The 14,884-nt window shown below is 37.8% G+C and overlaps 2 protein-coding genes across 2 annotated transcripts; one reads left to right on the plus strand and one right to left on the minus strand.

Annotated features, from left to right (window-relative positions):
• Positions 1-291: 291 nt before the first annotated feature.
• On the minus strand, positions 292-4,304 carry LOC109475955. The gene is made up of 2 exons (XM_019776764.1): positions 3,350-4,304; positions 292-2,892 (listed from the first exon to the last, which is right to left on the minus strand). Exon 2 carries the CDS (start codon positions 2,181-2,183, stop codon positions 585-587), a length of 1,599 nt encoding a protein of 532 aa, XP_019632323.1. The 5' UTR covers positions 2,184-2,892; positions 3,350-4,304; the 3' UTR covers positions 292-584.
• LOC109475953 (fucolectin-6-like) lies at positions 3,969-7,415 on the plus strand. The gene is made up of 4 exons (XM_019776762.1): positions 3,969-4,017; positions 5,231-5,476; positions 6,036-6,251; positions 7,353-7,415. Exons 1-4 carry the CDS (start codon positions 3,969-3,971, stop codon positions 7,355-7,357), a joined length of 516 nt encoding a protein of 171 aa, XP_019632321.1. The 3' UTR covers positions 7,358-7,415.
• The last annotated feature ends 7,469 nt before the right edge of the window (positions 7,416-14,884 follow it).

Below are 14,884 nucleotides of genomic sequence, written 5' to 3' on the forward strand. Positions count from 1 at the left end.
CATGTCTGTGGACTGAAAGCCAATGAAGAAATGCAACTATCAAAAGGCTCTGATAGCTGTCAAATTTATTGAATACTGCTTATTTCATTAATTGTCCTCAATTACTGATGGTAACGTTAGCCAAAATAACAAACCGGACCGTCACGGCGTTTGAATGGCCACAGAGGTAAGAACTCACACAACTGTCAAATACATTGAATAGTGTGTATACATGTATCATTAAGCTAACTGTCCTCAACTATTAATGGTAACATTATAACAAACCGGACAGATATTTAATTAGCCACAGGAGACCCGACGCAAGTTCTGTCAACTGTCAAATACATCGAATAGTGTGTATACATGTATCATTAAGCTAACTGTCCTCAACTATTAATGGTAACATTATAACAAACCGGACAGATGTTTAATTAGCCACAGGAGACCCGACGCAAGTTCTGTCAACTGTCAAATACATCGAATAGTGCTTATATCATTAAGCAAACTGGCCTTTAAATACTCATGGTAACATTAGCCAATATAACAAACCGGACACATGGGGAAAAACCCACCCAAGTTCTGACAAATTTTAGTCAGATACTGTGTCACTTGTTGGCCACTTTCAGTGCAAAGCACTCTTCTATGTGTTGAAGTGTGGCCTCGGAAAAGGTGAACATCCTTTCAGACTTTGCCGTCGGAAGTGGCTTTGGAACAACGCAGAGCACGTCAGCCGGATCGATCCAGAGATCATCCTTCCTCTGTGGCCACTTGAACTTCTGTCCGGTTTGTTGCATGAACCGGACACTGTACTCTCCATCATCTACATCCTCCACTTCTCCGACGTACCAACTAGAGTCATACACCGCTGCCACATAGTCGCCAATTCCAGCTACAGGAACCGATGCCTGGACAGGACCTGTTTTCCTGTTTTCCAATTTGTGAGTATCCCACTTACACAGACTTGTATCTGTGTGAAACCCATGCGAGTGGAAGCACTTCTCACAGTAGCAAGAAGTGGATCTTGTCTTGACTTCACCGGATCTTCCAACCACCGCGTGGAATGACATAGTGCCAGGAATGGCCTTCACGCTACCGTACTTCTCGGTGAGGTAAGTCTGGCTTTCCTTACACTCATATTTGCTTACAAACATATACTTTATTGAGCTTCTCTCCTGGTTTGCAGCCCATGTGTAAAACTCTTTTGCATCCTGTATTGTTGTGGCCTGGCGGTTTACAGCTTCATCGGCCATTCTTTTAGCCGTCCCTCCGACACCATCGCATGGACCTTTACCGTGCCCAGCTTCGAAGTAATTCCAGCTGGCAGGCATTCCGAAAAGGGATTCATGGTCAGAGAGAATGCTGAAGATGGTTTTGTTCCTGTATTGAGAACTCGGACTGTCCGTCCAATAGTGAATGAATTTCACATCTGGATGTTTCTCCTTAACTTCAGGCACAACCCTCTTTAATATAGCGAACACCGTCGCTGAATTGTGTCCCATTTCATCAGAGACTATGCAGGTAGATTCGTGTTGCAGTTCTCCGTTTTCATTCTTGAAGTAAACGACGATTGGGTGCAAAGTGACCATGTCACAATTCCAGTAAGCTGACTGGATTTCTTCATTGTTCTTAATTTTGTAGTGTTTGGCAAAGTCCATCTGAATGGCAACGTTATATTGATCCAAGTTCTCCTTCAGAGTTTTCAGCTGACTGTACTGCTCGTTTGCACGGACGACGTGCTGTCGGAACTGTGGCACCTCTTCTTTGAACTTAGCACAGAAGGCGCTTGTCTCCACTTCTGACGTCACAATCTTCATTTTTTTCTTTCCCTCCACTTCCACTCTTTTCCATTCCTCATATTTTACCATACCGCCTTGTGGTAACTTTGCCAAAACAGCATCCACCTTTTCCGCATCTGGGAAGGCATGCACGAAGTTGTCTGGGCTGGTTGACGTCACACAGTTGTTTTGCTTTAATGCCTTTAGTTTTAACGCAAAGTTTTGATGCCTTGTGCATAGGCAGCTGTTTCTTGAGAGGAAACACGCAAGCTTCACGTTCAGTGGTCTCATTTTGGCAAACTGACTCAGTGAGATCTTAAGACCCGTTTCAGCCTCAAACTTTTCACGTAGATCAGACAGATAATTTGAAAGGATTCGGACTTGTACCTTCTCCTTTCCAACTTTTTTGCAGTCATTCTTCCCCGGCATTAACCGTGAGTTATCATCCCTTTCCAGGAACTCACGCACTTGTCTCTGGATTCTGGAGCGCGCAAGGGCACGTCTGGTTTTTTTTGGGTTCCTAACTTTGCATTCCTAGCCATTCCAAGTTCATTGGAGAGGGTCTTCATCATTCGGTACTTCTTGACCACCTTGCCAGCAATTACGTTTCTGAAGATACGTTTTCCTTCCGTCCTTTTTTCTTGTACGATTCTCTCAGTTCTGACGTGAAGACGTTGGAAAACAGGATTTTCCTCCTCAACGAACTTGGTACTTGCCGCGGTGTTAGCCCAGCCTGACGTATCTCAGCATTGGTTTTGCTGCGTGGTGTTGAGACTTCAGGAGTGCTTTGAGCCTGGTTCCTTGTCAGCCTTTCGATTCTTTTCTCTAGCTTTCTTTTTACTTTTAATGCTTTCTCTAACTTATACTGCATCCGCCTTACTTTACTGCTGCGCCCACTTTTCTTCTTAAAGTTCATTTTGATCTTAAGTTTTGGAGTAGAACGTTTTGCCTTTTGTCTTCTCATTTTTTCTCTTCCCTCTGCTCTTCGTTTTTCTAACTCTTTCTTACCAACCAAAGCTGTCGGTACGTAGTACTTCATCACTCTGGCGACTTCTTTTGTTCTGTACTCGTCGCCATCTCTTGCCTTCTTCCTTTCTCTATACGCCCTTTGTATTTCAGCTCGTGTCTTGCCCATGATCTACATAGAAGGCAAATACACAATAAAAACTTGCACTAAACAGTGTACAACAGTAATGGAATATAGTTTGAGGTAGTGAGTTGAAAGTACTATGACGGCTTGTAAAGTTTGATAACTCTATAGCATAGATGTTGACTTACGTTACCGTTTGCTGAAGAACCTGTGCAGAAATCCACACATGGCGTACTATTTTGACTATATAATCATGTTACCTATGGATTAACACCTATAGGAATGAACAGATACTGTCTGGTCCCTTGATAAACATCGTTATCGCAAACAGTCACGCCGGTGTTGACTTACGTTACCAATGCCATGTGCTTATAACTATTCGGATTCCTCTATGAAACAGGTGTATATTTGAACCCCTCTATTACCCTTGTGAGTTAATTCATCATTCTGCAACAGCTAACAAATATTTTCTCTGAAACTTAGAGAGAAAATATTACAAACTCACCTTTCTAGATAGGAGATGGCTTCATGCCCGATAGGAGATGGTTGTAGTTGTCTGTTGAATGCTTTTCAAGGTCAGAACGGCGACGAACTTTGACCGCAGAGGTGCTACACAGAACGAGGCTGACCCTTGACACACCCTCTGATTTGCAATCCTGATTATCCTATTAATCGCTGTATGTTCGATAACGCATACGGTAATGGTAACGTAAGTCAAGGGGTAACGTAAGTCAATTTTGACACTTACTTGGTGAAAAAAATTAAACAGTCAGGTTGCTGAATGAATTAGCGGCAGGTAAGTACTTATCTTGTTATGCCCTTTCTTGCAAAGGGCAAGTGTAGTCTACTGTTTCTATTTGGAGGAGTAATAATGGTAACGTAAGCTTAATGACAAAAAACTGCCGAAATGCTTTAAGCTGTAACAAAGCTGTAATTCATCCGACGATAGTTTGCAGTTGCCTCTATAGTGTCTTTGATAATGTACCACATACGGTAGCTGACTAAAACACTTAAAGAGTTCGGGCAAATCACCCTGTTGTGACAGATTTTTATTCATTCGTCTTTGTAACGTAAGTCAAAGTTAAAAACTTGCGACAGGCATAAATAGCACTTGGGCTTGAGATATGCGCTACTTGGACAAACTCCCCCGCTTGTTTCATGTTGATCTCAATGGTAGGTATAAATCATCGATTAAATTCTATTCAAGAAACGCGTTTTTCAACATTTAAATGCAGTGCCTAATGTGCTATTGGGATTTGCGACAGGCCTTTTTCGACGGTTACAGACCAAAACATTGTCCTTTACGACCTAAAAATAGCCTGCCATGGCGGTAAAAAGGATACTATTCATATTTCTAATATCTACTGGTGACATTAAACCACCAAAGTCGAAGGCAATGTGCGATTTAACAATTTGCTACAAGGATATTCTTGTGCGACAGCAATTGCACACGTTAACGGAGAATGTCGTCATTATGACGTCATTTTATTGGCCAAGACCGTCTAGATAGGTCATTCCCTGAAAACTACCAAAACATAACTACCAAAAGTGTTTATGACAGTAAATTAGGGTGTAATAAGTCTTATGTTGCCCATAGCAACACTGGTGACGTCATATAATGACGCCATGCATATTTAAGCTATCCGCCATCTTGGATCATCAATGTTAAATTTTCAATAATAGATTTTTTTCAGGATAAAGCCTAAATACATTGTAAACAGACTAAAGACGTTCAAATGTACCTCTTTTATAAAAAGAAATGCAAGTATTGATGAACTTTTTAAGGAAAATAACCTGTATATACCTGTTCTAATGATATGGTCCACCATCTTGGATTTTGGCCAATTACGTCATCAAATTAGCATAAATTATACATTTCTAATTAATAGAATTTATATTACAAATCATGTCATGTGTAACTTGACATAAAACCCATAAAATTCTCTTGTTGCAACGAAAATTACTAGATTTAGCAAGAAATGTCTGCCAGAAACCCATTGCCATGGCAATACAAGAAAATTATTATCTTATTTCAATGATACAAAGTCGTTGCCAACAATATTCTAGGAAAAGTCACTAAGTTTGGCTATTCTAGCTCTAGCCGTTCAGACGCTATGTGACATCAAATTTGGCGCGGGCACTTTGTGTAGTAGGAACCTTGCAGTTGCTGCAAACCAATGATTATCCAGGACTGTTATGTTACAAGCCAGGCTATTATTTACATTCAATTTAGCACATTATAGAAAAAAATATTCCAAATATGTGCCTATTTTGTTTACCATAGATAAACATTTCGAAATTTGTGAGTTAATAAGAATTTCTTACTTTGATGTTATTGTATCTTATCTTATAATATGGTACATGTACATGTATGTGTTGTTTACAGTGAGAAGCCTTAAAAGCAAAGAAGACGAAATAAATGTTGCTTTGAACAAAGCTGCTTCGCAGAGCAGCTTTTTTTCGGCATTATACCCTGCGGAAAGAGCTGTGGACGGCAACACGGGAGCCAACCTGTTCCATCTGCGTGAGTGCACACATACCAACCTGGAGTACCAGCCGTGGTGGAAGGTTGATCTTGGAAACACCTACGTCATCAATCACGTGACAGTCACCAACCGTGGAGACTGCTGTGGTAGGAAGCCGTCTTATTGGCTGTAACATTAAACTGTTTTATTGGCTGTTTTATTGGCTGGTTTTATTGTACATAAACTGTTTTTTGGCTGCTACTTTAAATTTAACCCATTGTTTCTTTATGTGATACTTTTAAATTATATTTAGGTATTATTAAGCATTTTAATAATTGTTTTAAAAAACAATACAATACTATCCAATCCAATAATAGACTATCGTAACAGCCACTGAAATTGTTATTGATTGATTTATTGATTTGTTATTTTTCATCTACTTGTAGCCAAAACTCTTATCTAGCTTGGTTCACCGTATTGTTTCATTACTTATGAAAAACTTGATTATTTTGTTTAATTGAACTTCATTGTACTTGTTTATCATCTTTTCATTACTTCTTAATTGTTATTTATATTTCATTTGATATAACTGTTGAAATTGTAAAACCATGATTATGAGGATTCAAATAAGCCTTTGTATTGTAATATTGTAATATTATGTATAACTTTTATTATGTATGTGCTAATAAATGAATAGATAAGTAAATAAAAAAATACACCTTGTAGGGGAACGGCTGAAAGATTTTATGATACGAGTTGGACATAACGAGGACATCAGCAAAAATGAACAATGTGGAGACACCTATACGAACATCCCAGAAGACGGAGAAATTCTAGACATACAGTGTACAACTCCCATCTCTGGCAGGTGGGTGTCTGTTCAGCTGTCAGGGCGGAGGGACTACCTGTCACTGTGTGAAGTACAGGTGTTTTCAACATCAGGTTAGTAAAATACTCGTACATCTTATCGTGAAAGTTCATCTGTGTACTTTGTAGTTACATGTTTAGAGTTGAAACTTTTGGTCCAACACAAAACCTTCTCTCATCTAGAGCTTTCGACCAGTCACCCTGGTCTTCCTCGGTAGAACTGACCCAGTGAAGCTTGTCACGTGGCTTTTTTGACCCAGTGTTGACGTCACACTTCAAAGAAGTCACGTGACAAGCTTCACTGGGTCAGTCTACTGAGGAAGACCAGAGTGACTGGTCGAAAGCTCTAGGTGAGAGACCTTTTTTGTGTTGGACCAAAAGTTTTAACTGTAAACTCGTACATGTTAATTTAATGATGCAATAGATTGTTGTGATGAATTTTCAGATGTCCGTATCGTCTACGTGTATCCTAGGGTAGCTACAATATTTGAATTCAGCTGCAATGGAAATAAAGATTACGTTAATGTCGAACGTGGTGCCTATATAAATAGTTTCCTCACCAAGTTGTTTTTGCTACTGATAGTATGTTTGTACGAATATAAATTTTCATCTTTGCTTCTACACACTGAAACTGTTTCATTGTATTTGATAATTTTCTTCCCACATTCTGCTACACACAATAGATTTTTACATAATGATATCCGGTGTGAATGATGCTGATGAACATCTTGTTCTTGGAAAGCTTTGGTCCGCCCCCAACGTCACTACAACACATTTTTTTTATTCCAACATCTAATCACAAGACATGGTGACGGCACATTCAAGTTTTTTTTTCAACTTAATATATTAATGCCGCCACCAACACAGGGGACAATACAATACTCATTTTTATCTGAGCGAAGTGTGGAAAGTCGTGTAAAGTGCCTTTCCACGGGCACAAGATCGGTGGCATGTCAGGACTCAAACCCGGGACCTCCTGGTTCCAACTCGAGTACTCTGCCGCTACGCCACACGACCCCACTACTGTATGAATGCAACATGTTGCCGAGGTAGCAACGAGCGGACCAAAGCTAACAAGAAGAGATTCCAGGTCATGAATGAATGCAATTTTGTTTGTCGATGACACAAGCAGTATTCTTGACTTTAAAAAGATGTTTTCCCCCAAACTCTACTCAGTCTAGAGGGAAGAGGAACACGTACAATCACGGAGACATCGTCCACTACGTACCGGGGGAACCGTGAGCGTGTTAACGATATCTAGAAGGGCTCACCAGCTGAGCATCATCTTCATCAACATCTGTATGTTTCTAGGCATTTTCATTATTTTACTTATTATATGTATGTTTATACAGCTGTGTAGATGGTTGGACATGATAGAAAAATATTCAGAGATTGAGTGTTTGTGCATTTGAGTTTCGAACTGCAAATACTGTACAAGTAGCCTGGGTACCATTCTGGTTAGTTTACTGGAATTCCCATTTATTCCTTTAATAATGGGGGCAGGGGGTGGGGACAAGACCCCTGTTAAAAATAACGAAGATGTTACCCAGCCAAGAATACATGTCTAGTAACTAGAGAAGTATTGGGTTTTATTGAACTTTGTGATACGGGGGTGTTCGTTAAACATTGATTCTGGGTTATTGTAGCTTTAAAAGTTGTTTGAATTTTTCCTTGCTAGCAGTACTGAATGTATCATTTCTCTTCTGCCGTTTAGGCAAAGTAATGCAATTGAATTCTGAGTCTTTAGCTGTACACCTTAAAGTTTCAAACAGTTGTGACTCAATGTTTGGCTTTCACAAGCTTTCTATCTTTAACTTTGGGAACTTTGGCAGCAGGAATTTGACAGGAAATGTTAATGATCGCTGTTACTATAGATTTTTTTTGGAGGAAAATTGGAATTAAAACAAATGCTTTTATTGAAATTGTAAATTGAAGATTATGTTTGTAAGCTGTGCTATAAAAGCATATAACTTGAGCTTGTGAGAACGTTTTGTTGAGAAAACATGTTAACATGTTACATTGGTTAGCATCAATAGGTCACTAACAACAAGTGTTGGAATATTTTAGTGTTTTCTTAAGGAAATTGTACCATCATAACAATTGCATTTATCTAAGCCGTTGCTTTATCAAGTCACAAGCTTAGTATAACAAGTAAGGACCTTGTGATGACTAAACAACTGTTAAATATTATTTCACATTGATGCTTTTTTTAAAGAAATTGTACCATCACAAAGATTAAGTTTTTAATTGTGCTATTTAAAAGCTTCTGGTAAAAAAACAAGTGTTTAACACCTTTCACTGGTTTGCAATGATACGTCACTAACAAGAAGAATACTTCAATGTTTTAAGACATTGTGCCATCACATGTACAGCAATTACGTTTTTAACTTGTGGCTTTATTAAGCCATCAGCTTAGTATTACAAGTAAGGATGCCATGAGGACTTTCTAACAATTACACATTGAAGTTTTCTTTAATTGTACAAGCAAAAACATTCTTTAATTGTGACGAGAACAAACATTGAACATTTAACATTGGTTAGCGCTGGAAGGGCTCTTACAAGAAGAATATAATCCTTTAATGTTTTAAAGAAATTGTTCCATCACGAAAAGTATGCTTTTAAGCTTTATAAGCGATAAGCTTAGTATTGTATGAAAGGACCTTGCGATGTCAAACCAACTGTTTAACAATTACACATTGATTAACAATTACACGTTGATTTTACCACAAAGATAAAGCGTTTTGTAACTGTAATATAGAAGCTATAAGCATGTAGTCACAAGAAGTAAGAATCTTTTGACGATAAACAAATGTTTAACATTTTACACTGGTTAGCATTGCGACGGCACAAACAAGACGAATCTTGTAGTGCTTTTAAAGAAATTATACCATCACAACAAATATTTTTAAGCTGTGGTCATGATAAACAATAAGCATTGTATTACAAGTATCATGCATATTAAATCCAGCTATTCTCAAATCTTACCATAGTTCGATAATATATCAATCTGTATTTGTAACATTAAGACGGTGCAAAAAGTCAATTTTCTTTGTCATTTCCTTAGAAAGTAAGTTAATTCAACCATCGCAAGTAAGTACTATTCAATTAAAATGGAGATGCCAAAACATACAAGTCTGTTTAAAAGCTAGAAACACAGCTTTCCGCCATGTTTGTTTACATTCTAATAGTTTGTGGTGGTACCACAAACAAACTGCGCCTCGTATTGGCTGGTTTAGCGCCAAACATAAATGTCAGGGTGTAAAATACAAACGCACGATGAATTTTTGTTTTTCAATTTGAAATATTTCAATTTTTGGTGCCAGTATGTTATATTTTGCCTATTTTTAATGATAATTGATGTTTCAAACTTAAATATATAAAGAAGAAATGGATTCCGTTTGAATTGGATCCCGACATCTTCGGGTTGGTGCGTAATTTAAACCCTCAAACACCCGAACGGGGTCCATTTGGACCCCAGGCGTATATTTTTTGTGCTATTTGAAAATTCTTGATTCGAAAAAAAAACCCTTCCGTGAATTTGTCAATAAACCTCTTCTTCGAGCTCTCCTGAATTTTTTTGGGAGATCAACACAAAGTTGTAAAAATAAAAACGGGAAGTTTCATGTGAGACCATCAGGGGTCCAAACGAAATTGTTTGGATGTCCTCAATATGTCTTCAAGGAAACATCATTGCTTTTATTAATTGATATTAAGCAGTTTGCCAAGTAACCTCAACCTCAGGCATTAGGACATCAGGTTTTCAGAGTTTTCAGACCTTTGACAACGATATGTGGTCAAAGGTCAACCCCATGTTCATGCCTGTAGGCATCAACCTATTTTTGCATAAATTATGACAATAAGCTGGAATTTTTGCACTTAATTATGCCACTGATCACTGAAAGATCACTGAAAGAGTGCAAAAAGGAACATAAATTTAAAGGAAACCAAATGGGGTCCATCTGGACCCCGTTCGGGCATTAACGTCACAAACAAAGTTCGGGTGTTTGAATGTTAATGCGCTACTTTGTACACAACCATGGTTATCATAACAAGACGTGAAGAATAAAAACATTTGTTAATTTACAGCAATTTTTGTGGTTCTTTATGCAATTAAACACTACATAGCAGTACAGAAACAGTGATATACACAGATACTGATATTCATGGTTGTTTTTTTCTTGCGTAGATCGTAGTTATTACCTTCACCAAGAAGGTTATGTTCTTGTTGGCGTTCGTGTGTGTGTGTGTGTGTGTGTGTGTGTGAACTGCGGGGGCATTTGTTGAAAAAGGTTTAAAGGATAGAGGATTACTCGAAAACTGATTGATGGATCGTCGTCACTTTGGTATGTAGGTAGCTTAAGTGATGCTTGACATAATGATAGTACAACTATGCAAATATGGATGTAATTTGCATAATGCATAAGGAAATTCTATAAATCAGTTTCATTCCGTATTGGGGCTATTCAAGCTTATCACATATGTAGTTAAGAACGAGAGAAACACAGGCAAACATCAATTGTGCAAATTAAGGCTATTGGGAATATGCATGATTAATGAGAAAGTGATATAATTCCATTGTGGTAACTGCCTAAAATATCATACTTGGGCATTTAAAAGTTAAGTGAAGACGAACATTAAACATTAAACATAACTTATTTAAATAAGTGCCTAATTTGCATAATTTATAGGGAAATACTATAATGGCATTCTTTACCGTCTTTATTGTTACGATAAGACTGTCTTTTAGTGTACAATATGATCTACATATGATTCATGCAATTGAGGTTCCTATTTGCACAATCAGGGGGATTAATCTATGATTTCTTAACCCTAAACAGTACACCTGGGGTCCGCGCGGACCCCAGCACTATATATTCTGTAATATCTTTTTTGTTTCTAAAGATTTTTTTCTGAAATTTTAGGTAATTGTTACCCACAAAGTTGTCCCTCAATACAGTGCAGAAAACTTCGTTTCTACCATTTATAAAAAAATTATATCTGATTTTCTTTTGGGGTCCGCGCGGACCCCAGCCGGCTTTCGATCATAATGGATACACTGGCGTTCTTATACATTACCTTATTTCCATTTTTATATGTTTTTATGCACTCATCGTATGTGTACCAAGTTTTCAGAGAATGGTGTAGTAATAGAATTAGATTTTAATAACTTTGGTGTAATTATGACGTCATATGACGTCAGAGCTAATAATATAGTCCGCCATATTGGATTTTGACAAATGAGCATATTCTATGCATATTAAATGATTTAACTTATATCTAATTATGTAATATGTTATTAATGTTGGAAAAGAAGTGTAATTTAATATAAAACTCAGAAAATTTTATGTTTAAACCAAAATTACTTCTATTTTCAAAAAAATAGCCCGTTGCCATGGCAACACAAAAAAACATCAACTTACTAGTATCAAACTAATATGAACGTTTTTCCAGAGACATTTTAGGAAAGGTCCCCAAATTTGATACTTCTAGCGCAAGCCGTTTAGCCGCTATCTGAGATCAAAGTTGGGCCTCAAAAGCCCCTTCAGTCTGAAATGGGTTTAAAAATCGGGTATTTCTTCTCGTCTTCTTTTCTTCACCAAAAAAAGAAAAAGTTCAAAATGTATGATTTTTGTATGTAATGTGGACACAGAGGTTCCCACATCAGTTTGCAAAACAATTGAGCTGCTAGCATGTTGATAATTTCTAAAAATTAGCAAAAAACTGTTCTGGGGTCCGTGCGGACCCCAGGTGTACAGATTAATCAGTCCGGGAAGGTGTACTGTTGAGGGTTAATCATAAAGTCTAACATAAAGTATTAAGTCTAAGTATGAGATCTCTAGTCTTGTAATGTTATGTTAATTATTGTCAATTGATAAATATAAGAAAATCTAGGTGCTACAAACGGGAAACATGGTTACGGGTTTTCAGACAGCAGTCATCATTGAGTAACCATGATGCCAACTAGTACAGTAACTTCAATTGGTATTCAATAAATTGATTAGGTAATTCATAATGGAGTGAATCGATTGTACGATTCACTCCAAATGTGCAGATCTTGGCACTTTGGCGATTCCAAATCCATCTGTGTCCTCATTAGTGTTTGGACACAGTATCAAGTAATAACTAATAGCAGAAAGGCCCGGTGGGCATCAGGGAGCGAAGTCGTGTAAACTGCCTTTCCCAAGGGCACAACATCGGGCATGTTAGGGGATCGAACCCGGGACCTCTTGGATCCGAGCTAAACGCTCTAGATGCCATCCAATGGAGTTAAGGGTACCTTAAAACCCTTGTCCTAACAAGCCATCGGCTAGTATGACCTTAATTAACCCTAAACAGTACACCTGGGGTCCACGCGGACCCCAGCACTATATATTCTGTAATATATTTTTTGTGTCTAAAGATTTTTTTCTGAAATTTTAGGTAATTGTCACCCACGAAGTTGTCTCTCAATACAGTGCATACTACCATTTGTAAAAAAGTATTACCCTCCATGTAAATGGGGGGTATTGTTTTTACTCCGTTTCATGTTTGGTCTGATATCTGAAGATCGGTGAGAAGGAACTGTATGATATTTGACAGATTGATGGATGGGGCCTTGGAGATTGTGTAGGTTGACTTTGAGCACCTGGTGATTGACCTTGGTACTGCAGTTTAATTTTTTTTATTCTATTGTTGGCACGTTATGGTCTGTGTGTGCGATGCTAAGGTAGCATGTAGTTGTGGTTACAATGGTTTACTGATGTAAATTTGGGCCCCCTAGCTGTTTGCTTTGAACCGGAATTGCTATCTCAATGTCAGATTGTTTGCGTTGAATGATCTCAGAACCCGGTGGATGGTTGGCGATCATTTTTGGTATGTGGGTAGACGCTGATTGTCTTTGCGTTTTAGCGTGCATTAGCAGGTTGTCGTAGATTTCCATTGCTTATTTAAAAGGATTTTCACATTTTCACCCCTATTTCATAATAGGATGGTCTGTTTGACCCCAAATTGGTACAGAGTGTTTTTGTTTATACCTCCAGCTGGCAGGTCAGGCCAATCTATTTTTACCTCTAGACCGTGTCTGCAGGAAATATATCTTATCTTTAATCGGTCATTCAGCAGGGAACTGGGTCATCTGTGGTTTGTTAATATGTTGTGCTTGAGAGGTCATTGACCTCAAACAAACCATGGTAACAAGACACTAAACGCCTGCACATGACAGCTTGATAAATATAGGCAACCCCTTCCAATACGAAGTGCCACAACAAAATTCTTAAAGGATAGACATCTATAGACATCTATCATTCTGCTGATAAAAACAAAGTTTGACTCATAATATCTCTATTAAAATATACCAAAAGATTACAAAATAACAAGCTATTTCATGGAGGGACGATGTCTACGACTTCTCCTTGTTATATCTGATTTTCTTTTGGGTTCCGCGCTTTTGGGGACCCCAGCCGGCTTTCGATCATAATGGATACACTGGCGTTCTTATACATTACCTTATTTCCGTTTTTATATGTTTTTATGCACTCATCGTATGTCTACCAAGTTTTCAGAGAATGGTGTAGTAATAGAATTAAATTTTAATAACTTTAGTGTAATTATGACGTCATATGACGTCAGCGCTAATAATATAGTCCGCCATATTGGATTTTGACCAATGACGTCATCAAATTAGCATATTCTAAGCATATTAAATGATTTAACTTATATTTAATTATGTAAGATGTTACTAATGTTGGAAAAGAAGTGTAATTTAATATAAAACTCAGAAAATTTTTATGTTTAAACCAAAATTACTTCTATTTTCAAAAAAACTGCCTGCTAGAAACCCGTTGCCATGGCAACACAAAAAAACATCAACTTACTAGTATTAAAATAAAATGAACTTTTTTCCAGAGACATTTTAGGAAAGGTCTCCAAATTTGATACTTCGAGCGCAAGCCGTTTAGCCGCTATCTGAGATCAAAGTTGGGCCTCAAAAGCCCCTTCAGTCTGAAATGGGTTAAAAAATCGGGTATTTCTTCGTCTTCTTTTCTTCACCAAAAAATAGAAAAAGTTCAAAATGTATGATTTTTGTATGTAATGTGGACACAGAGGTTCCCACATCAGTTTGCAAAACAATTGAGCTGGTAGCATGTTGATAATTTCTAAAAATTAGCAAAAAACTGTCTTGGGGTCCGCGCGGACCCCAGGTGTACAGATTAATCAGTCCGGGAAGGTGACACTGTACTGTTGATGGTTAAATTGAAGTGTTTAAGTGCGGCAAGTTAGTGACCTATAAGTGGCTGACAACACACATAGTTTCTGAATAAATGCCTGTTCAACTACAGATCCCATTCGCCACTGACAGAAAAGTAATGGCTGTTACTTTTTAACGTCTTAACAGTTTTCAAATTCTATGAGTTGCTTGAGTTAAAATGAGTTTTCTGGTATAAAACAGATAAATGTTTACTTTGATGATGTCTTATCAAACTCGAAGGGCTTATTATTCTACATTTATCTCATGTCTAGGATGCTTTCTCAGACATCAGAAGAAATAACTGGTGATGAGAAAGAAAAAATAAAATCACCTAAAATTGACGATGTGGAGTATTTTTTCGAAGGGAGCATGCATGATGTTGAACAACCCAAACTCGGAATTTGAAAAACTGAACTCTTCATCCTAGAAATGAGATAAATGCGTTAATAAACAGGGGCCCACACTCTGGATCTTCTCTTCT

This window comes from Branchiostoma belcheri, unplaced genomic scaffold (genome assembly GCF_001625305.1).
Source record: "Branchiostoma belcheri isolate BF01 breed outbred unplaced genomic scaffold, Haploidv18h27 scaffold358, whole genome shotgun sequence".
NCBI lineage: Eukaryota > Metazoa > Chordata > Leptocardii > Amphioxiformes > Branchiostomatidae > Branchiostoma > Branchiostoma belcheri.